This window comes from Schistosoma haematobium, chromosome 1 (genome assembly GCF_000699445.3).
Source record: "Schistosoma haematobium chromosome 1, whole genome shotgun sequence".
Taxonomy (NCBI): domain Eukaryota; kingdom Metazoa; phylum Platyhelminthes; class Trematoda; order Strigeidida; family Schistosomatidae; genus Schistosoma; species Schistosoma haematobium.
In genome coordinates this window covers 90,561,603-90,587,576 of record NC_067196.1, presented here as the reverse complement: position 1 = coordinate 90,587,576, position 25,974 = coordinate 90,561,603, and the positions used below count along the sequence as shown (strand labels likewise).

At 35.2% G+C, this 25,974-nt stretch overlaps 1 protein-coding gene across 2 annotated transcripts in view; it reads right to left on the bottom strand.

Moving 5' to 3' along the window:
* Positions 1-25,974, bottom strand: part of MS3_00002441 (uncharacterized protein) — a gene marked incomplete at its 5' end in the record, with an annotated part of 50,721 nt that overhangs the window by 9,209 nt on the left and 15,538 nt on the right. For both annotated transcript variants that reach the window (XM_051210036.1, XM_012941450.2), the window contains one exon: positions 6,299-6,338. Coding sequence is in view for 1 of the 2 variants with exons in the window: in XM_012941450.2 (XP_012796904.1) it covers positions 6,299-6,338 (40 nt within the window). The remainder of the gene's footprint in view (positions 1-6,298; positions 6,339-25,974) is intronic.

The window sequence follows — 25,974 nt, the reverse complement described above, 5'->3', positions numbered from 1 at the left end:
TTGCAAAATATGTTTTGATTAATCAAAATTAGTGAAATACATAGTTCTTAGTACATTTTAGTCATAAGACATATCCTCATGTTCATTGTCATTTTTTGAGTGTTTTACATAGAGGAAACCTAATTTTGGCTAGTATAACACTAAATAATTTTCTTCACAAGGATGCGGAAGATCGATTTTTATTGAGACTTTTGAAATATCACATACACAAAGCCACGATATCATGTCACTTAGTATCATAACGTTCAGTTTATTGACTCTTCAATTCATAATTCTTCAGTCCGACTATTGATCAATTGAGGAAAACCTGAATAGCTAGATAATATTATTAACCTTCATAATTGTTAAAAAATTTTTAGCAAGGAAAAGACGTTGGACGTGGATAGGACATACATTGAGGAAATCATTAAGTTGCATCACTAGACAAGTCCTAACTTGTAATCCTGAAGAGAAGTGGAAGAGAGGAAGACCGAAGAACACATTACGTCAGGAAATAGAATCAGATATGAAAAAGACGAATAACAACTGGGAAGAACTGGAAAGGGTTGAATGGACAGTGGTGGTTGGCGGCCTATACTTTTCGATGAGGAGTAACAGACATAAGTAAGTAAATAAGTATGTGCACCCTATTACTTGTATTGAGCACATAGTTACAACTAATGTCAATAGTAATCATAAAAAGACAAACTAAGACTTTGTTACTTTTCCATAAGTCACAGTAGTTTAAATATAAACTGAAAGTTATCTGTAATAGTAACAGTGATTGTCGACGAAGATCAAAGAATTGTGAATATGAGGAATTTATCATTTATATTTATTTAAAATAGCCCATTGTGTCATTGAATAAAACTAAAAAGGGAATTCAATGGCAAAACAATTTCCTTTTCAAAGAAATCCTTCATTTTTAGCTTTATATTGATATGGTTACCAGAAATCGTACGAAAGACATGAACCGACGAAGAGTCAGGCTTCTTATCCAGAGACGCTATGAAAAATGTCTATTCAATTACTATAGTACGATATTATCAACTATTCAACTGTAAGCATTTTCTCTTGGTCCTACATTTTGTATTACGTCGACTAACATCATTGAACTCAACAATAAAATGCAGTATGAAAACCTCATTCATCAGGTAAGTGACCTTATCCCAGTATCTAATAAGGATTGTGACCATTTCGATATAACTCTTGTAAACTGTTGTAATGAAAATGTTATCATAATACCTATAACTAGACGATTACACACAAAATAACATAAATCTCAAATATTTGATCTTCGGAGAAATCAGGATTTAGTACTGTGTAGCTTAGATAACGGTTTAGGAATTGTCTTTATGAATCGTCATGACTATGTAATCAAACCATCTTCGATATTATCTGATCTTGTCAAATTCTCTAAAGAAGTTACTCAAAAGAAAGTGCAATTAAGAAAACAGAACAGATGTTAACTAAATTCCAAAGGAAGATTAGTTTATTATCAATTGCGATCTCTAATGAACACGTTAAACTATTGAGTTGTGCTATGCCAAGACTATATGCACTTTCAAAAGTTCATAAAAAGAATATCTCTCTATGTATTCTACTTAATATGAATAACTCTCTTTATTATTTTATTAGGAAATAGTTATCTGGATTGTTACAATCCGTCAGAAATCTCATCAATAGATACAACTCACTTCATTCATTCGATTCTATTGACTCAATTAGAAATATCAGTGTAAATGGAAGAAACGCAATCTCACTGAATATCACTTCCACATACAGAAACTACACATTTTTTATATGAATATATTGATAATAACAACCTTAGTATTTGTATCCCATAACATTATCTAATAGAGTTACTTCTACTATGTAATCTCAATGTTTGATTTAGATTTAACAGTGATTTCTATAGACAAACTGCTGGAGTTTCAATGGATTCACAATTAGGCTTTCTCATGGCTGATTGTTTCATGGTCAATCTGGAAATTACGGTACTTCGATCAATAATTGAGAGATTTCATTTATATAAGAGACATATAGATGATACATTCATTATTTGTCAGATGGTGAATAAGTTTGTGCTGATGATGTCGTTCAGAAGAATGATGAAAACTCCACGACCAAATCATTCAGCTCAGAGAGAGCAAAACTCCACCATAAACGATTCATTAATTTTTATCACTCAATTCACTTCACACTGGAAGAAAAGACGAACGAATAATTCAACTTTCTTAATGTCTAGTTGAAAAAAAGGTCAAATGGTTCCTTACAGAGATCTACTTGTAAAAAGCTAACTTATAGTGGTCAGTATACGAACTTTCATAACTGGGTCCCATCGAGTAGAAACAGAAAATTAATCAACTATTTATCCTCAAGGATTAAACCGAATATGTTCTAATAACACAATAGATGGCGAACCATTTCAACTTTGGCAAATACTCATCAGAAATGGTTATCTATCTAGATTCCTTAATAGGAACATCATATCAAGACAACATCCTAAAAAAGTACCAACAGTTCAAAAGAAAACTCCTTTTTATGAGCATCGAATATAAAAGAGATACGGCTACCGAAATCTTGAGTAAACGGATTTGAAAATCCTTGAATAAAATCTTCTATTCAGTTAAGCTGTGTGTTGTCTTCTCAAGTCAGCCCACCATTCAAATATATGTTTTTAGGATAAATTGTCGCTTTGAGTCACATCGACGTGCATCTATAAATTTACTTTCTCATATGGGGTAGTTTACACTAGTTGCATAAAGCGACTACCTTCCAAACGTATCTCAGAACATCAACAGACGTGATTGTTAAAAAGAGAATGAAAAATAATCACCACTTCAATACAAGAGCACCTGATCAACTCACGACACGTCACTCCAAAGGAGTCTTTATTTGAAATAATCAACAAAGTCAAAAGAACTGGATTAAAGGGAGATCGAATCAAAACGGTATGCATTGCTGAGGCGTTAGTGATCCACCAATTCAAGCCCGAACTCTGTGTGCAAACATGATACATCGAACTTCCGATTGTAATTTTAAGCCATAGTCAGCTATTATTATCCTTTAACAATTTTTTATGATCATCATTCAATTATTATTATGACCATTATGTTTTCTATTTTTCTTCATATCTGTCAAGTGGACAATGATTTTTTATAATTCTAACCTGTAAATTACTTTCATCCTTCCACTATTCTCTAACCCTTTTGTTAATTACGTACTTACTAACTTATTAGCGCCTGTTACTCCTAATGGGGCATAGGCCGCCAACTAGCATTCTCCAACCCGCTCTGTCCAGGGCCTTCTTTTCTAGTTCCATCCAATTCTTGTTCATTCTTCTCATGTCTATCTCCATTTCCCGAAGTAATGTGTTCTTTGGTCTTCCTCTTTTCCCATGGCCTTCAGGATTCCGAGTGAGGGCTTGTTTTGTGACGCAGTTGAGTGCTTCTCTCAATGTGTGTCCTATCCACTTTCAGTGCTTCTTCCTGATTTCTTCCAACACTAGGATCTGGTTTGTTCTCTTTCATAGTAGGTTGTTGCTAATAGTGTCTGACCAACGGATCCGAAGTATTTTGCGTAGACAACTGTTATTAAATACTTTTATTTTCTGGATGTGGTTGTGGTAGTTCTCCAGGTTTCCGCCCCGTACAGTAGAACTGTCTTGACATTTGTATTAAAAACTCTGACATTGTTGTCGGTTGACCGTTTGTTTGAGTTCCAGTTCTTCAGTCGTAAATATACTGCTGTTGCTTTACCGATCCGCGCTTTCACACCTGCATCAGATCCACCATGTTCATCAATGATGCTGCCCAAATATGTAAATGTTTTTACATCTTCCAAATCTTCTCCGTCAATCGTGATTGGATTGGTACATTCTTCTCTAACCCTTTTGTTAATTACGTAATCTTCTTTGAATATTTGAGATATCAGATCACTTTATGATACAATCTATTCTATCATTTTATAGATATATAGTTACTATGCAACTATCAGTACGAATTGTCTTTATTTTTACTCACATTTATCTCACCTGATAAGCCATAGAAATAGATGGCGAAATGAAAGTTTAGTCATTAAAATCATCAATCATTTGAAAGAAAGCCGAGATGACAAAAATGGATGCAGGAGAATTCATGAGGTTAAAAGTGAATCTATTTCATCCAAGAAATGGAATTCTATTTGAATTGTTGATAGATGATTATAAAATAAAAAAAGAAACAGGACATTATGGAAACTTCTTCGACACTACGGAGTTCCTGAGAAGATTGTCAATATTATCCGGAACTCATACGACGGACTATAGTGCACGGTCGTGCATGGAGGACAGCTGACAGATGCATTCCAAGTAAGGACCGGAGTCAGACAAGGCTGTTTACTCTCTCCCTTCCTCTTTCTTCTGGTGGTCGACTGGATTATGAAGACCTCAACATCTGAAGAAAAAAAAGAATACAATGGACAGCTCAGAACCAATTAGACGATTTGGACTTCGCAGATGACCTAGCCCTCCTATCACGTACACACGAACAGATGCAGATAAAGACAGCCTGTGTAGCAGCAGTCTCTGCATCAGTAGGCCTCAGCATACACAAAGGGAAAACCAAGGTCCTCAAATTCAAAGCGGAGAACAGCAATCCAATCACACTTGATGGCGAAACTCTGGAAGATGTAGAGTCCTTCACATACCTGGGAAGCATCATCGATGAACAAGGAGGATCCGATGCAGACGTAAAGGCGATGATCGGCAAAGCAAGGGTCGCATTCCTACAATTGAAGAACATATAGAACTCAAAACAACTTTCAACCAATATCAAAGTGAGAATCTTCAATACGAACGTCAAGGCAGTTCTACTGTATAGAGCTGAAACTTGGAGAACTACAACAACCACAATCAAGAAAGTACAAGTATTTATAAATAACTGTCTACGCAAGATACTCAACATCCATTGGCCGGATACCATCAGCAATAGCCTTCTGTGGGAGAGAACAAACCAACTTCCAGCTGAAGAAGAAATTAGGAAAAGACGATGGAAATGGATAGGACATACATTACTCAAATCGTCGAACTGCATCACGAGGCAAGCCCTAACTTGGAATCCTGAAGGAAAGCGGAAAAGAGGAAGGCCAAAGAACACATTACGTCGGATAATAGAAGCAGATATGAAAAGTATGAATAACAACTGGAAGGAGCTGGAAAGGATTGCCCAGGACAGAGTTGGATGGAGAATGCTGGTGAACGGCCTATGCTCCTTCACGAGGAGTAACAGGCGTAAGTAAGTAAGTAAGCAAGTAAGTAAGTATTTGTGCATAATTTTCCTGATTGGCTGATAAATTGGATCGATTCAATATGCTTGTTGATTGCTGATTGACCTGAGTGCCAAGCTTCTAAACATTCTCTGGTGTTTTTGGAATTGCTTCTGTCCAAGATTTTCACATTTTTCCAATCGAATGAGTGTCCGCAGTTGTCCACGTGTATTGTTATAAGTGAGGGCATGTCATGGCGTTTGACTGCTAATTGATGTTCATGTAGGCGAAGGTGAAGTTTTTGCTGGTGATGTCGTTCAGAAGAACGATGAAAACTTCACGACCAAACTATCCAGCTCAGAGAACAAAACCCCATCAAAATAAAGTGAGCTTGGAGGTTATGAATAAAAACATGCTTATTCAACAATTACACAAAGATTTGTGCGAAATTTCAAGGTCTACAATGAATCAAGACTAACGAGACTAATTGATTGATCAAGCATCAATAGGTAGTGTAGAACTGAAATCTATTGACCATTGAATCAAAGTAGAACCCATAGGCTATTGTGTCTAATTACCAACTGGGATCCAAATACATATAGGCACTTAATAATAAGGCATTACATTTTACAGTAATTCATTGTAGGCTTATTAATCATATTTAGATAAAAATGAAACTTCACAGAAGAAAGTATAAAAGCTACTACACTATGCTCTTGAAATTAGCCAAGAACAACATGTTCATAATGTTATTGTGTTCAAATTGGCTTTAAGACTGTACACTTCTACCTGAAGTTTGTACTGCTGATAATGTCGTTCAGAGAAAATTCCACAACCAAACCATCCAGATCAGAGAACAAAACTCCATCAAAAACTATACTGAAACATATATGAACTGATAGTCTTGACGTAACTTTTAGGAAATGAAAAGCTGCGAGTTTAAAGGAAACTATCCAATTATGCAATGATCATTTGATTATTAGTTACTAACCATCGGACAGATTATATCATATATCATAATAGGATGATCAGAATTCATGTTTAAATCACAGGCAAAACTTTATAATCTTACCCCGTTTGAAGTGGAAAAAATCCCGGTACTGCAGGGTTAGCTGAAATATGAAAAAAAAAAGATAAAATACTAAACCGTTTACATTGATACGGAGCAATTAAACTTCATACAAATAGTAGGTTGTACAGTAATGGAAAAAAACACAACAAGATTCACTTGGTGTTGTTTATTTGAATCTTCCCATTGATGATTAGAACTTGTGAATTAAGGCAACATCAAGGCGATCTGCATAGGATGTACATATGTCAATAAGAGACTGATCAATTGCAGTCTTAAACATCAATAAAAAGATTCAAGTAAACAACAATACCAAATGAATTTAAACTTCACCTCATTGCACAAGTAAATGGCTATCACAACTCAGTAGCTAAGTGGATAACGCGATGACGTTTGAAACGAACGATACTGGGTTCTACTCTTGGAGTGAACATAAACTCGAAGATGCGGGTACATCCAGCTGACGAGTCCTAAAATAGGACGAAACACGCGTCAAACTAGATTCCACTACTAGCCACTATCCATCTTTATATAAAAAAAGCATAAGATTAAATCCAAGCTATTCTAGATGATGAATGAAATAAATTCTTTTCACATGAAAGTTAGACAATTACAATATCGAGAATTATTTTGATTAGTAGAAGAATAGAAAAGGAACCTTCCAATAAAGATCCTATAACTTATTACCAATCAATGTAACAATAAAATATACGAATTCAACTAAACTCAATAAAGAGATAAATAGATTGTAACAAACAGAAACCGGTAATATAACACACTATAGAAATAAGTGATACCAGCTTCGAAAAAGTTAGTTCCATGTATTATTGGAGGAGGCCTTTCTGTTCAATCTTTAAATATGTAAATTAGTTATTATTGAGATTTATGCACAGCTATTGTGCTCCAAATAACATAAAATCCAATTCACCTATCTATGGATTACCAATGCTCTTTTATACAGACCTAAAAATAAGTAACTAGGATCCGATGATGTTAAATCGGCTAGTAAAGGAAAATCACTGAAGTAAATTTTATGTGAAATGATTATCATCAGTACCAACTAATCATTATCCACTTGGTATTGTTTGCTTAGAACTTTCCATTGATTTTTAGGACTGCAGTTGATCAATTTCTTATTGACATGTGTGCATACTGTGCATATTGCTTTGATATTGCCTTGAGTCACAAGCTAGCCACTATCTATCTTTGCTTAAAAAGCTTGTGACTTAAGGCAATATCGAGGCAATCCACCTTTAGTTTTCTTGATCAATTTGTGATTTTTTGGTTGAGATCATGAATCAATTGATGTTAGACCACCGTTGGAAACCTGGAAGCACTGGACGGTCGTTTCGTCCTAGTACGGGACTCCTCAGCAGTGCGCATCCACGATCCCGCACCCGCGGGATTCGAACCCAGAACTTACTGGCTTCGCGCCTGAGCACCTAACCATTAAACCACTGAGCCGGCATCCAGTGGTGTTAGTGTCTAACATCAGCCAATCCATGAAATTACGCGACCAACTTCCATTGTACTGAGGTAGATACCTGTCTCTACCCGACACGGATTAGGTTCACTTGTCACGAGTTCTCACTAGAACTCCGAGAATTCCCTCACGAAACTAGTCACTAGTGAGCACATGTTAATTATCAGTATGGGGTTGTGGAGATTATTAAGTTTCTGGTTGTCACATATAATAACTAGTTGTATTCTTCAACAAAAAAACATCGTCTTAAAAGTATAGCGAAATCTTTGACGAACCATTCTCATTAGAAAAATATTACCATAATCTGAACTTACATATTGTTTAAAGAGTTGTTAACTAACAAACTAAATGATTTTCCCCCAGATTATAACATCAACAAATATTTTAATTTAAATGTTTAGTCTACTGATATTTATATAAGTAGTTAAAGTGACAAAACAAAACTTTTGAAAAATCAGTACTGCTCACTGTTTGACTATGAAAAAGTTACTTAGTACAACTTTGAAAATCTGTTTACTTATTTACTGTTTATATGTTTAACTAAACTACTGTTAACTCATTAATAACACGAAAAGCGTTTACACCAAGAGACAAAGGTATTTCTCTCTTCTACATGAATCTTTTATTTCAGTATATATATCGTATGATTTGTGATAATGTAGAGTTGAAATATAAACAGAATATGAAGACTATATGTAAAGTAGGCATACTTGTAAATTAGTTGAACTGGGAAGTGATTTTAGATTTATGTATTATTCATTTGTTTTAATAGCAAATAAACAGTTAACAAGACAGTATCTTTATAAGTATGTGTGTTAGGGACCGAGCGAGAGAGAGAGAGAGAGTAAGAGGGAGAGAGATAGAGAAGAAAAAAGAAGGAAAACAATGGGAAAGATAATATATTTTGACTTATATTTACATACATAGGACATTACAAACAAGCATATTTCTGTAAACGGACATTACCATATGTATCTACATTGATAATGATTTACTGTATATAATAATAAATAGTAAATAAATTAACGGAAAACATTATAGATCATAGTGAAATCTGTAAAGATATATGCCATTTATCCACTTTTCAATGTTTCCATAGTTTATTTAACTTTGAATGTTTTTACATGTAAGTTCATTGACTATCTAATACGATTTATTTCATTTTGAAGTACAATGTTCCATTAGATAATGTATTTATTAATGCAAAAAATCGATATTATCTTCTTCAGTTTGTCCTTTAATCTTCTTAATATAATAGGTTTACTACGCAGCACTTCGTTCCATCCTACTTTATGGCAGTGAAACATGGCCGCTAAGAGTAGAGGATATTCGTAGGTTACTAGTATTCGATCATAGGTGTCTTCGAAACATTACTCGTATATCCTGAGATCACCGAGTAAGTAACTCAGTTGTAAGGAAACGGGTACTAAGTAAGGATGGTAAATCACTTGATGAAGTAGTGAAACTTCATCAGTTGAGATGGTTGGGACACGTGTTACGTATGTCCAACCACCGACTGCTTCGACGTGCAATGTTTCATGGTGTAAGATTAGGTTGGAAGAAAGCTGACAAGTGGGCTGAGTGAGCCATGTTGGTAGGTGTAGACTACCTGGTTGGGGACCGCGAGATGATAGCAACCGATGGTTAGAGACCCTGAATGACATGGCTCAAAATCGTTTGTAATGGCGCAGGTGCATACACTCTTTGTATTCTCTCAAATTCTAATCTTCTGTATTCTTCATGTCCCTTTCCTTGTTCTCTTTCCAAATTTATGTTACTGTATTATACTCCTTGAATAACATCAAGCCCTAATGTTTCCGATTACTGTTTATATTTTTACTACCTCTACTAATATGGGATTCGAACCGACAACTGCATCTCTGTGCTGTGTTATGGCAACTCGAACTGATATACGTACGTACGGAGTTTTGCGTTCTTGCTGACTGACTGAATATAATAGGTAATGAAATTACTTTAGGCAAGAATTTTTTTATCGAAGGTTTTGTACAATGTTGAATACATTTTCACGTTAAGAATTAAATGGTAAGAAAAAGTTTAAGTGCTTGTTAGAAGATGAACTTAATATTCATAAACCACTAACAATACAGAGTCAATATTATCACGATGAGCTCTATAACTTTGAAAACAATTGAACGAGCTAGCCCTCAAATGCCTTGGTACAGCTGAGAGTGTGAAGAGTCCGCTCACCTTCTCGAAATGCTCTCACATGGCCACGTGCATACACTCGCTGTCAATGAAGTCCTACTCATCGCCTTCTTGAGGCATGACTATTGTTTATCAAATTGAGAGAACGAAAACTGAATATCCGGCGCCTTAATCGGATTGGTGGACACGGAGCGTTCACCTATGAGAGTTGGAAAACCCTTATTCCAAACCAGTGGTACACATGGGCTCCAGGATCCTGAAGAAGCAAACGGTGTATGAACCTATTATTGATCACCTACTATCATGGGACTGCATATCATTACGTTGTTCCGCTGCCTTGTGGATCAGACCTTTATTTCAAAGGCTCTAGGTGTAGCCTGCTAAGATAACCACCTGCTTCGCTTTGGGAACCCTGATAGTATCCCAGCCCTCACACATTCGTTATCAATTTCGTAAATAAAACTCCTCTTATTTATTTATTTGAACACAGATATTAATACAAGGGGGAACCAGACACACATGCGCCACACAAATCTCATTTGATTTGTGTGAGGGATGTGATACTGCTCGGGTTCTCAAATCGAAACAGGTGGTTTTCTAAGGGGGACACACCCGGAGCCTTTGACCCAAAGGTCTGATCCACAAGATAGTGGAGCATCGTGAGGAGATGCAGTCCCATGGTAGCCGGTGACCAACGATTGGTTCATACGCCATTTATTCCCTCAGGACACTGTGGCCCATGTGCACCACTGGTTTGGAATCAGGATTTTCCAACTTCTCTAGGTAAACTTTCCGTGTCCACCAACCCGGTGAAGCACCAGACATTCGCTTTTCGTCCCCTCAATTTCGTAAGCAACACCCGTGAGAGGAAAAGGCAGTGAGTAGGACTTCCTTGGCAATGGTTGTATTCACATGGACATGTGAGAGCATTTTGGAAAGAGAGAGAGAAAGAGTTGACTCTACTTACTCTCGGTCGTACCAGAGCATTTGGGGCAATAACACTCTTACCACGAGAAGGCATGAAATAGAACTGCCCTGTCAGCATTTGGAGTGAGCGAGAAAGAGAGAGAGCGGACTCTCCCCACACTCAACCTTACCAAGATATAATTTGAATTCTTTTAGTACATCTAATTCAATCAATCAATATAGTATGTTATATTTCTTGTTATCTAATCTAGATTATATTACATTCTATTACATAATGTAACTTATATTAAGTAAACAATTTCATCATTGAAAAAAACATGAATAAAACTTCTTTTATTCACTATCCATTTTTTTAAAGTTCTTTTTATTAATAATTCAATTTAATTATTTCATTGAGATCTAGAATCGATTGATGTTAGATCACCATTGAATATCCGGAAGTACTGGACGGTCGTTTCAATGATGATCTAACATCTAATCACTTCATGATCTCAATCAAAAAACAACTTAACCATCTTCACAACCCCCTATACTGTTAATTATTTAAGTTAAAATCTTAGTTCATTAATAATAAGGTCGTAGGTTCAACATGTATAAAGTTTATAGGACTAAGGTGAACCTCTTTCTTTCTTTCTTTCTTTCTACATATATCTATTCAATATTCATTTATCTATTAACTTATGTATATCTATACATTACTTTACTTATTACTAACTACTATCTTATTCATTTCAAGTGTTATTATTCTAATGTTATAACATAAATGAAATGATTGACCTTAAAAAAAAGTGATTACTATGACTTCTATGGTAAATACACGTATTGTGAAAGATTAATATAGAGTAAGTAGAAAAAAAATTTATTGATTCTTAAGTGTTATTCTCTTCTTTCTATTTGAGCATTACAATATATCAGAAGGGGTTTTGTGAAAATTTTAGAAATTTCAATAGTTGATGTAAGATCTGAACACCGTTGGATGCCGGGCCGGCTCAGTGTTCTAATGGTTAAGCGCTCTCACGGGAGATTGATAGGTCTTGGGTTTGAATCTCGCGGGGAGCAGGATCGTGGATGCGAACTGTTGAGCAGTCCCATACTGGGACGAAACGGCCATCCAGTGCTTTCAGGTTTTCTATGATGGTCTAGCTTCGATTATCTCATGATTTCAACTATTGAAATTCCAATATATGTAATTATCGAATAACATGATACAAAAGTTTATGACTGAAATCGTGAACTGATTGTTGTTAGACCATGATCCTGCTCGCGAGTGATCGTGGTCATTGCTTCTTATTAGAACTGCAAGAAATACCATTTGAAACCAGTCACTAGTGAGCGCACAATATTGATTGAGACTGGGTTCGAATCTCGTCGGGTGGGATCGTGGATGTGAACTGTTGAGGAGTCTTACAATAGGATGAAACAGCCTTTTAGTGCTTCCCGGTTTTCAATAGCGGTCTAACAGTAATCGGTCCATGATCTCGATCAAAAACTGAATAATCTCTACAACCCTCTACTAACAACGGTTTTTCGAGACAAGAAAATGCGTAAATTTGCAATTTCGTAGATTGATTGAAGTGAGATATTAACACTATTGGATGTCGGATCAGTGATCTAAAGGTTAAGTGCTCGCACACGAGACTGATAGGTCCTGGGCTCGAATCTCGTGGGGCGGGATTGTGGATGCGCAATGTTGAGGAGTCCCTTACTAGTACGAAACGGCCATCCAGTACTTTCAGGTTTTCTATAGTGGTCTAGCTTCAATTGACTCATGAATTCAATTATTAAATAAAACTAATATTGATATGGAAAGTTTTCTTATTGTTGGGAGATTATTCATTTTACGGTTTATATTTATGAATTGACTTTAGTCAAACAACTGTTAAAAACCATGAACGTTGAATATATCAACCAAGAAGCAGGTGTCATTTGGGTTACTGAACGACGATCATATTATATGGTAAATTGATTGAAGCTATAAATATGGACTATTAGTAGTTGACTTAGTGATTTGTGGGTTAGAATTTCACTTCAATATTTTGATGTTGTCAAAAAGGTGAGTCGATGAAGAGTCAGAAACAAGTGCTTGATTTCTTTCCCTAGTTGTGTTATGGAATTAAAATTTATACGTGAAAACAACTACAGAGAAAGCTGATAACATTTTCCAGTGAACTAACTAACATTCAGAGTTTGATATCTCAGCATCATGCCGTTAAATCATTTCTACCATAGTCATTTACTGTTAACTAACCAAAACACGCTAGTTCTCAATAAATATGGTATACAGTTGCATCATAATGCACTTGAATTAAGTGCTTGTTATTTCAAGGATTACAGAGTTATCCAATGAACAACTGAGTGTCATTAGCTATTAAATTGTTAAAAATGATATGAAGTTATATATGTAAGAGTTTACAGTTTGCCATTTGTCAATATTCAACAGCTGATGAACATGGAATAGGACGAAACTTCAGGAACAATAAGAACACTACTCGACTGTTATAACTTTACTTATTTTAATTACTTTAAAATATTTCTAAGTATGACTAATGAATCCATGAGCTGAAGTCCAAAAATTTGGCGAGACTATAATTTATGAATGAACCAACCGGGTATAAGATAACAGGTCTCGGATTTTGGCGCGAAATTTACTCATCCATTTGGATAAATAGAGTTTTGGTATTATGGCTGATGTTAGTTCGTGATAAAAACTCTAAATCCCATACCTAATTTTAATTATCAATTGTAAATCATAATCCTAATTCCTCACACTGGTTTATAATTCCCATTTCGTCCTAATTATTAGGTGAACACTCTCAAGGTTTATTTGGTGTCACTCAAAGGTCGTCCATAAATTATAGTCTCACCGATTAGTCTATTGATTTATTGTACAGATTATTCCCATCTTCAGGTAAATGTAGTACATGTAGCTATATATCCTTATAATAAGCCCAATATTCTTTTTATAATCTATCACCTACATGGTTTGTCGAATAGTTCGACAGTGAAACATCTTTACTTAGTTATTCTTATTTCACAAATAAAAGTACTGACAGTTGTAGAAAAGTCGAATCGACGTCCTAATGATAACTAGGATGTTAGTTAATAAATATTTCTATGATCTAAGTTAGATAGTAAATGTAACATAATTCATTTTTGATTGAGGTCATGAACTGATTGATGTTAGACCATCATTAAAAACCTGAAAGTACTGAACGACCGTTTCGTCCTATTGTGGGACTCATCCTCAGCCGTGCGTATTCACGACCCTGCTCGAACGATTCAAACCCAAGGCCTTCAGTCTCACGCTCGAACGCATAACACCTAGACCACTGAGCCGGCATCCAACGGTGTTAGTGTCTAACCTCAACCAACCCTTGAAATTGCGCAACCATCTTCCATTGTAGTGAGGTAGATACCTGTCTCTACCTAACATGGATTAGCTCCACTGGTCATGGCTTCTCACTAGAGCTCCGAGAATTCAACTCGATCACAATTTTTTTTCTTTGAAACTATAACAGTCAAAGAAATATTAGAAGGATCGCTAATCACCAGACGACTATTTCGTTCGACTTTGGAATTAGGATTGTTTTGTGGTGTGTGCTGTGTGGTTCATTAACTTATCCAGCATATAGTATTCAACTTGAAATTGTTCGACTCTTGATTGATACATATCACCTTTGCATCTGTGCAGTAACATGATGAACCAGATTTTATCTTCTTTTTGTTCATTATTTTTTTTCAAAACCAAACTTACAAATATTATCGAGTCGAAAAATGCGGGTTGGGTTTTGACTCAATTAAGACTTATTTATATAGTTTTATCATCAAACAGTTTGTAAATCATACTGGTACAATTAAAAACTGTTGTGCTAGTAAAGATGTTGGTTACTATCTAGTTACTAAAATGATTCTGTACTGGTCGGACTATAAAACTAATATTAAATGGATCTTTTAAACAGATTATTCATACTTATTAGAGCAGAGTGGCAGTAACATTCTTGACTCGAGTTATTGAATCAGACAATCTTTACATCACATTGAAAATTTATATAGCATCCATGATCCCGCCCCCCGCCCCGCGGGATTCGAATCTAGGACGTATCAATCTCGTGCGCGAGCGCTTAACCATTAAACCATTGAGCCAGCATCCAACAGTGTTAATGTCTAACTTCAACCAATCCACGAAATTGCGCCACCGTACACCATTGTCTTCAGTGAGTTCCTATCTCACAACAGACCTGATTGAACTCCACTGGTTACGGCTTCTCACTAGAACTCCAGGAAATGCCTGTTGAAGTCAGTCACTAGTGAGTAGATAATTATTATCAGAAGGGGTTTTGTGGAGATTTTATAGACTTTACTAGTTGAAATCATGAGTCAATTGTAGCTTCAGGAATTGACTCAACTGTTTTATAATGTGTTTTATGACAAGATAAATCAAAACTCCAATACAATACCTTTTAAACAATGACTTTCTAATGGCTAATACACTTATTCACTTCACATTACATCCCTCTGATACCTTTATTATTTAATTGTTGTGTAAACAAACATGTATATGAAGACAATTGCAATAACGGACTGAAAACATTTTGAAAATCATTATAAAAGCATTGAATAGCTTTGTATAGCCAAGTTTTTAATTATGATTAAACACCTTACGCTAATTAATTTTTGAGTAGTCCAGCGATAGTGATCGTTTCCAAAGCTGTACAGTCGTATTTAAAGTCACTAACGAAGATACTCCACCATACTAAAGTCCATCAAGATGAATCTAATGCTGGAATCCTTATTCGAAACCATTTTATAACGTGAAAAAGTTAATTCTAAGCGGAGCTGAATTAGATGTTTATGTATAGCAGAGTTTCTGACAATCCATCCGTGCAAGCTTGATCTTGGTGTTCAGAGGTCCAATCCTTAATTTCGTCATAGTCTTGACAACTCCTACGTATTTTGTAAGTTATTCAAAGAGTGCTTGCTTGTTTATCTTACACATATTTGCTATGTGAATATTCTTTGACATGCCTTTCTCTATGGGTAATTTCTATTTTTATTACTTCTTTGATTATTATGTAACTTTGTCAGACACTAGAAACTTTTGATTAACATTAAATGTAAATAGTATATCCTAGAGTTCTAGAGTGAAGCCGTGACCAGTGGAGTTCAGTCAGGTCTGTTGTGAGATAGGAACTCACTGAAGACAATGGTGTACGGTGGAGCAACTTCGTGGATTGGTTGGAGTTAGACATTAACACCGTTGGGTGCCGGCTCACTGGTCTAGTTGGTTAAGCTCCTGGCGCGAGACTGATAGGTCTTAGATTCGAATCTCGCTGGGGGCGGGGTCGTGGATGCGCACTGCTGAGGAGTCCCATACTAGGACGAAACGGCCATCCAGGGCTCTCAGGTTTTCCTTGATGGTCTAGCTTCAATTGACTCATGATTTCAACCAGTGAAATTTCTAAAATCTCCACAAAACCCATTCTGATAATATCTGAAATAATATGAGGGGATGAAGTTAAAATAATTTCATCGATTCTCTCAGCAAACTGATCAGTGAGTGGTTATTCAGGGATATAATTGATGTCAATGTCTTCTGCATATACGGTCTTTTATTTCTGTCGAACGTTTTATTCAGATGTTGATGAATGTTCGAATAAATTTTGTTACCTTTCTTATGGATCAAACGACTTTTTTAAAGATTAATTGTAAACTATAAATACAACTATACAGCTTTAGTAAATGACAAAGAAAACATTTTTTATGGACTGTCCATGTCTTCTAGTTCCTGGTATTGATCACAATCAATCGGCATTATTGGTATTACGCCTGTTACTCCCAATGGAGCATAGTCCGACATGACAAGCATTCTAAAACACACACTGCACCACTCTGACTTCATTTCTAGTTATAAACAATTCTTATTCATTCTTCTCATGTCTGTCTACATTTATCGATCCAATGTATTCTTTGATCTTCCTCTTCACCTCATTTGGCCTTGAGGATTTCGAGTGAGGACTTGCATTGTGACGCAGTTGGGTGATTTTCTCAACGTATGTTCTACCGACTTCCAGCTCTTCTTCCTGATTTCTTCCTCCACGGTGATTTGGTTTGTTCTCTCCCACCGTAGGTTGTTGCTGATAGTGTCTGTCCAACGGATTTGAAGTATTTTGTGTGGACAACTGTTACTAAACACTAGTATCTTGTGGATGATCGCTTTTGTAGTTCTCCAAGTTGCCGTCCTATACAATAGAACTGTCCTGATATTTGTACTGAAAATTCTGACCTTAGTGCTGGTTGACAATTGTTTTGAGTCCCAGATGTTCTTCAGTTGTAGATATGCTGCTCTTACTTTTCCGATCCGCGCCTTCACATCTGTATCAGATCTACCGCACAGTCAATCGACCAAGCTGTAATGTAGCATGTCTCTAATGAATCCAGTTGAAACTAAACTTTTAATGAAATCTCACTTCAGATAAAAATTAACCTTTACAGTTCATCAAACGAATGATAATCCTGTGCTCATCAATAAGTAATTTCTAGGTGGGTTAGAGAAGCTTCATAAGGAAGTCGTGATCGATGGAATTTAATCCCATTTGATTTATGACAGTCATTAGCAGTGATACTTCATGACAATTGTACTATATCACTAATTGATTCAAGTTAAACATAGAAATCACTACATTTTAACTCTCTTTAAACTAATTGCTAAGAAATCTAAAAGAAAAATAGAAACCAACTATAGTTTAGTCTCTTCTACAATCACAATTGAATACAATTAAATAGTTCATTATAAATCATTTGTCTATCAACACTTTACTTCTTTTGATTACACAACTCATGTTCATTCACATAATGAGAACTCTCTTGAAATCAAATCAATGTCCTATATCTAAACACTCGTCTTTCTGTTGTTGTTGTTGTTGAATGATTCATTATTGGATCTTATTGACTTTTTAAAAAAAATTGATCAACATATATTCTGATTTCTTTCATAAATTTTATTGATTTTTTTAAAAAAAAATCATTATTGATTAGAATTATTTTCCTATTCAGTCAATTTGAATTCACCTATAAACAATACTTGATACATATATCATGAAAAAATCGATAATATAATTTCATATTTTATTAATGAATTGATTAAAATATCCAAATATTGATTTTTTTTTCACCCTATAAGTACATTGGATCAATAATTTCATGATCAACTGATTACAATATGATCGGTCATAAATGAAGTAAATAATTTTTTTTCAGTAAACGAATTGAATCTATGATTTCCTATTAATTATTCTAATCAGTCAGTCAGCTACAATGTAGGACCAGGCACATAGATGCATCGGTCCAAGTTCCTATACCTCACTAACACAACAAGATGGGCACTGGATTCATAGAAGTAGATATTTCAGTGGTGATAATATATAAAAGAAAGATTGCATATAAGGATATAGTACAGGAAAAAAAGAATTAGTTTGTAGAAAGATAGATATGAAGCGATTTTAATCTCACTGTTTAAGGGAAGATAGAGAGTGTATACACCGACGCCATTGTGATCGATTCTGAGCCATTTCACCCACAATCTCCAACCATTGGTTACGATAGTCACGCAGACCCCAACCAAGTAGTCTGCATCTACCAACATAGATCAGACTAGCAGTTAGTGACTTCGAGTACTGATGCCACGTTTTGGTTTGGCCGCCCCTAACTTTCTTCCAACCATCTCCAGCACCGGTTAGCATTGCATGTCGTCATGATCGGTGTTCTGACATACGTAACATGTGGTCCAACCATTTCAGTCGATGAAGATTCACAAATTCTAATAATCCTAATTCTAATAATTAAATTCATGAATGAATAAATGTTAGATCATCATTGAAAACCTTGAAGTAGTGGACGGACATTACATTCTAGTATGGAACTTCTAAGTAGTGTATATGCACGATTGACTCTTGAATACAACAACGGTTAAAATACTACGATCTCCACAAATCCCCATAGTGATAATAATATGTTTATCAGTGACTAGCTTCAAGATGAATTTCCTGGAATTCTACTGAGGAGCCGTGTTCAATCGAGGTCAATCCATGTCGGATGTGAGACATTTATCCATCTCAAAAAAGGATGAAAGGTTGCGCAAGAGCAAATATCGATTGAAGTTAGACATTAACACAGCTGGATGTCGGCTCAGTGGTCTAAAGATTGAATTTTCGCGCTTAAAACCAGAGGTTATGGGTTCGAACCTTGTGTGAAGGATTATGGATGTGAGCTGCTGAGAGATCTCATCCTAGGACGAAACGTCTATCCAGTACTCTCAGGTTTTCAATAGTGATCTAGCTATGACCGATTCGTCAATTCAACTGTTAAAACACTACAATCTCCACAAATCCCCATACTGATATTAATTATTCGTTATTTAAAAGTAATCATTTCCTAGCGGACAACGAAAATGAAACATGTATCAACCTAGCAAGCAATTCGGAAAATGATTTATTAGTAAAGAGGTGATATGTATGTATAGAGAAGAATGATTGAAAGTAAATGAGCCATGAACAGCTATTTCATTGCACTCTGTAATTCATAGAAAGGGGAAACTCATGTACACACACACAAATACACACGGTCGAATTAATAACCAATAGATCTTGAAATGAGCACATAATATTAAGAAACACTGAATTATTATCCACTGTTCCATATTTGTTATTTCAATCAATTCATGATAGAATGCCAAGACTATCGAATCCAACCTTATTTATTTAAACACATATGCAATGGTACAAGAAGGCACCAAATATATATATATGCGGCACACAAATCATTCGATTTGTAAAAGGGCTGAAATACTATCCAGGTGCCCAAACTGAAGTGATCCTACTATTCGTAATTATCTTAGTCCTAACATTAGCGTTGAACAAATTCAACACGCATTTCAGAGAAGCTAATCTTTATATGAACAGAAATTTCTAGTGGAAACCAAAGATTCCATAGTTATTTCCAGGCATTTTTAAGATTATCATCATCATCATGTAACACTTCTGCCATACACACACACACACAGTAATCGATAAAGCTAACCATCATAAAGTTATCTGACATATTGATCACATGGCTTTTGATAAATAAGAAGAAAATAGATGGGAATGTAAAAGAATTTAAACGATCATATGAATATAATGATGAGAAGAACAAGAATGTAAATCTAGAGAATAGAAGTAATAATATGACAAGTAAGTTGAAATGAATTACTTTCCGAAAGAATACAATGTATCAGTCAGTCCGTCAGTAACAACGTAAAACTCCGGATGTAAGTAAATCAGTTCGAGTTATCACACCACATTAGCACAGAGATGCAGTTGTCGATTCAAACCCCGTAGTGGTAGAGGTAATAAAATTATAATCAGTAATCGGAAAGATTAGGGTTTGAAGATGTTATTTAAAGAGTATAGTCCAGTGAAATAAATTTGGAAAGAGAAAAAAAAAGACAAGGAGGAATAAGGAGATCAAAATTTGGGAGAACACAAAGAGTGTATGCACCTGCGCCATTGCAAACGATTTTGAGCCATGTCATTCAAGGTCTCTAACCATCGGTTGCTATCATCTCGCGGTCCTCAACCAGGTATTGTTGGTTGTTTCAATCTATACCGGGTACCAAGGTTTCAAAAAGAATATATTCATATTTGAAGCTATAAAGTCTGGCTACATTGTTTCACAGATATTACTCATATTGATTAAGTTTTAGAACCATTATTTAATCATTATATAATTTAACAGAGATTATACACAACTTTTAGTACAAATGTCAAGACTACTGTATGGGGTGGAAACTTGAAGAACTACGAAAGCCATCATCCACAAGGTACTAGTGTTTAGTAACAGTTGTCCACACAAAATACTTCAAATCCGTTGAACAGACGCTATCAGCAAAAACCTATGGTGGGAGAGAACAAACCAAATCACAGTGGAGGAATAAATCAGGAAGAAGAGCTGGAAGTCGGTAGAACATACGTTGAGGAAAACACCGAACTGCGTCACAATGCAGGTCTTCACTCGTAATCGTTAAGGCCAAATGAGGTGAAGAGGAAGATCAAAGAATACATTGCATGGATAAATGTAGACAGACATGAGAAGAATGAATAAGAATTGTTTATAACTAGAAATGAAGTCAGAGTGGTGCATTGTGTGTTGTAGAATGCTTGTGAGGTCGGTCTATGCTCCATTGGAAATAACAGGCGTAAGTAAGTATGTAATACACAACGTTACTGACTAATGCATGATACGATGGTTACTAGTTAATAATTAATAGATACAAAATTAATTTTGTTGTCAACTGAATAGTCTTAAATTATCACTCAATGTAAATGATTAGATAGTTAAGGTATTCACTTTTATTGGTAAATGATGTAACTAACTGGCATAAAATAGACAATAGAATAACAGAATCTTGTCTTGGTAATTGAAATATTAATTTTTTTAATCAATTTTTTGTAGAGTATAGTAGGTCTCTTGTTGAATTAGTGAAAGTACTCAAGTAGTCAGTATTATCTGTTATTATGCAATTAAATGACTCTGGGGAAGTTGTTTTTCAAAAAACATAACTAAACAGATATGTTATGTTGAATGTAAAACTTTACTGTCATGATTCAATTCGACATTTATACACTATTTGTATTCATCCACTAATTGGTGAATGATGTAATTTCTTTTTTAAGCAAGACTATTACCTCAGCTTAATCTCTTTTTTCTGTTTTGTTATAATAGTCAGTCAGTCAGTCAGTAACAACGTAGAACTTCGTACGTACGTACATCAGTTCGAGTTGCCACACCACATTAGCACAGAGATGCAGTTGTCGATTCAAATCCCGTAGTGGTAGACGTAATAAGAGTATAACCAGTAATCGGGAAGATTAGGGTTTGGAGATGTTATTTAAAGAGTATAATCCGGTGAAACAGGCGTAAGTAAGTAAGTAAGTAATGTGCGGTTTAACCCTTTTTCTAACTACCTACATTTCATTTCAGTGCGTGACTAATTATGCTAATAAATGTGTATCAGAAACGGAAAAAGACTTAAAGACCCTATAAAGGTAGCTATAAGACATTTTGTCTGCTGTAAATAAGGGGAATTGATAAACAGATATTCATAAGATTATCTACTTTGAATTTTATGTTAAAAAAATACCTACAGGAGTTCGGTCGCGGCCCGGATAGCTCAGTGGTAACGTCTCTGACTGTGAAGTTAAGTGACACGGAATCGAATACGTCAAGGAGCACCAGTTCCCTCAACATTACAGGTACACCTTGCTGACGTGTGCCAAGTAACACGAAACCCGGGTCCAGGGCTACCTGTTGACTACCTCCAACCATCATTTAAAAAATACCTAGTATTACCTCCTAAGTGAAGGTCCTTAAAAGGTTAATAGATCATTTCTAATCAAATATGTGTATTTATTTATAACGATCAACCCAATGCTCAATTTATTCGAAATTATCAAATCAAACCTTGGTAATGACACCTACAAATATGTGTATTGTTGATGATTAGTTGCTAGATCATGACATTAGTGATTGATCAGATAGATCAAAATGCATACTCATAGAATCACAGTCATAGGAGAAAACAGTCAAAATGAGCGTGTAAACATTGATAGGAGAAGAGCTGACTAGAAAAATCACGAAAACTCCACGATTATAACACCCGATTCAGAGAATGGGACTTTACCAAAATCATGTACTTGAGTTAAAAATATTCTACACCGTTTGCAAACCTTTAAAGTTGTATATTCTATTGGTCGTATCAATGAATGAAAGCCTACAGCCTTAGCTTCATTATACAAACTGATTATAAAAATATGTATCCATTTATTTATTTTAAGAACTATCCAATAGACCAGTAAAGTAAATTCCTTTCAGATTAACGGCAGTGATTTTGTTTTAATTGAAAGAACCATCTATGTGGTTTGAAATAGTTGTATAATTAGTATGATATAATCCAACTAATTACATAATAATCAGAGAAGGGTTTTGTGGATATTATAATAATTTTAATAATTGAATTCCTGAGTAAATTAAAGCTAGATCATTATGGAAAACCTGGAAGCACTAAACGGTCATTTCGTCCTATTATGGGATAATTCACCAACACGCATCCACGATCCCACCACGCGAGATTCGAACCCAAGACCTATTAGTCTCCCACGCCAGCGCCTAACTACTAGACCACTGAGCCGGTGTCTATGGGTGTTGATGTATAACTTCAAACGATTCATGAGTTCAACCATTAAAATTATAGTTACATAATGTCTGGGAACTTTAATGAAAAGATGTCATAATTATCTACCTGTGTGTATATTGCGCAATACAAGTTAATGAAATTTCAAGGCATAGAAAAAAAATGACGTTTCAAATTTCACTCAGATGTACAATTCCATGCAATGTCATTTATTTTTTAAAAATCAGTTTTTCACCGTAATGCCTTATTAGATAATTTAACAACCAAAAGTTAATTTGTCTTGAAGTGACCTAGTTACATAATTCAGTTTTCAATAAAGTCCATTCACTTTTTTTTAAAGATCAAATTAAGTTTATTAGTTTGTTACTGTATCCAGCACAAATGTTACCATTATTATTGACTTTATTTATCTGATTACTTATATACTTACGCCTGTTATTCCCAATGGAGCATAGACCGACATGACAAGCGTTCTCCAACACATACTATACCACTCTAGTTTCCTTTCTAGTTCTAAAAACTTGTTGTTCATTCATTGATCTTCCTTTTCCCTTCATTTGGCCTTGACGATTCCGAGCGAGGACTTGCATTGTGACTCAGTTAGTGCTTTCCTGAATGTATGTCCTATCGACTTCCGGTGCTTCTTCCTGATTTCTTCTTCCACTGTGATGTGGTTTGTTCTCTCCCACCGTAGATTTTTGCTGATAGTGTCTGTCCAACGGATTTGAAGTGTTTTGTGTGGACAACTGTTACTAAACACTAGTATCTTGTGGATGATCGCTTTTGTAGTTCTTCAAGTTGCCGTTCTATACAAAAGAACTCTCCTGATATTGGTATTGAAAATTATGACCTTGGTGTTGTTTGGTTTATCCGATTAACTAAATACTAATCAGAACTGTCATAAATCTATTCATCATTACAATATGATTAATCTTATTTGATTCTTTACATATTTCAATATTTTGACATGAGCTATCAAAGCACTTTTTCCCAGTCAGATGAACGAAGTATCAATGATGAAGATACATTAATATAAGGACCGAGGAAAATCACATTTCATGCAGTATTTTTGATAATAATAGTATTTATTATCAATATTATTATCCTTTTGGGTGGTCTATGCCCCTCCACGAGGGATAACAAGCGTAAGTAACTAAAGTAAAGTAAAGTAACGTAATTTCACAAGGCAAATAAACTCAATTTCCATCCATTTTGACATTGTTACCTAGAAATAAGCTCTGATATGAATTGGAAAAAAACTAGTTTTTAAATAGTCTATGCCATGTGATTGCAAATTTTACATGAATGAGATATTAACTGTCATGTAATTGAATGAACACTATCTAAATGAATGATTAAACAGGTGATATGTAAAAGTATTAAGAAAAACAACACGTAATTGATCACCTAACGAAGAAAATGAAATGTCACTCAATCAATCAGTCAGCTATAACGTAGGACTAGGCACATAGATGCATCGGTTCAAGTTGCCACACATCATTAGCACAACAAGATGAACATCGAATTCATAGAAGTAGTTAAGTCAATGGTGGTAATATATAAAAGAAAGATTGTGTATAAGGATGCAATAGAGGAAGAAAGAATTAGTTCGTAGAAAGATATGAAGCGATTTTAATCTCACGGTTTAAGAGAAGACAAAGAGTGTATGCACCTACACCATTGTGATCGATTCTGAGCCATTCTATGAACTTAGGTAGTAAAAGTACGTTGAACAACACTGAATAAAATCTACTAATGAATCTGGCTGAACTGGGGTTATTAAAAAGTAAAATATATCATAAATAGACCACAGTTGATAGTCCAGTGTTTTTGAATTTGAAAAGTGCAGCTAAATTCTAGAACAACACATCTAACATCTATTGTAAAACTGTAGTTACAATGTTCGAACTTCACGCTACAGATACATCTGCAAGAATAAGGACAATCATCTTTGAAAATCTAGATATCCATATACATAAAGTTTGCAGATCTATAATACTGATCAGATGATGTTCAATAAATAAGCTCATTTTAGTCTTGCTTACAGATTGTAGAAAAGGATTTCTAGGAATTCTCTTGTGAGACATGTATTCTAATTTTTTTACACAAAAATTCAATTACATGTAGTTTCGAGAGTGAAAACCGGCAACCGTATTTTAAAAGATCGTTACAGATTTGGGATAAAGTGATGCTATGCAAAACTAGGTGGTAAAAGAAGTGAAGGAAAAATTAGGAAATTATGGAGTTTGATAATAAATACGATAGGTTCTAAAGCCACTAGCGTTACCTAGGTAGTTACCAGTTACGAACAGAAAAAGTGTTTCTCCTTGAGAAAATAAAGAAGGAAGCGGGATTAGGCTTGAATTTCCTCTATCAGGCGGGCACAGGCATAAACTAGCGAATAACTAATTGGAAACAGTTACCAAAATGTTTTCTATTTATTCGTCCCTTGTTTTGAATTGCAAGTTCCGTACTTCTAAAAGCTTAGTGTGGTGACCGAAAACTCTCGAAGAAAGGCCGTTATATAGTTTCTGAATTCACTAAATTTCGATCTCTTGTACCGACTGTTAGACAGCAACATTGCTGAGATGATCGCTGTCCTTGACCAAAACCCTACTGTCAACATTACAGTCAGCAAGTCATAAACCGATACAGTTAGCAGAAATGAGGCATCTCTGGAGACAGTAATCTTTGCTTCTTATCATAACATTAACTTAAACATTTTTTGTAGTGTAGTAGGAACGTGGACTCTAGTAAATAAAACTCAACTGGCAGTCATAATCACTTAACTGCATCACAGCGTCAAGGTCGAAGCTGCAATCAGGGAAGCGATAGGCGACTAAGTCTATACCAAAAATATTAATGTTCCCCAAATAC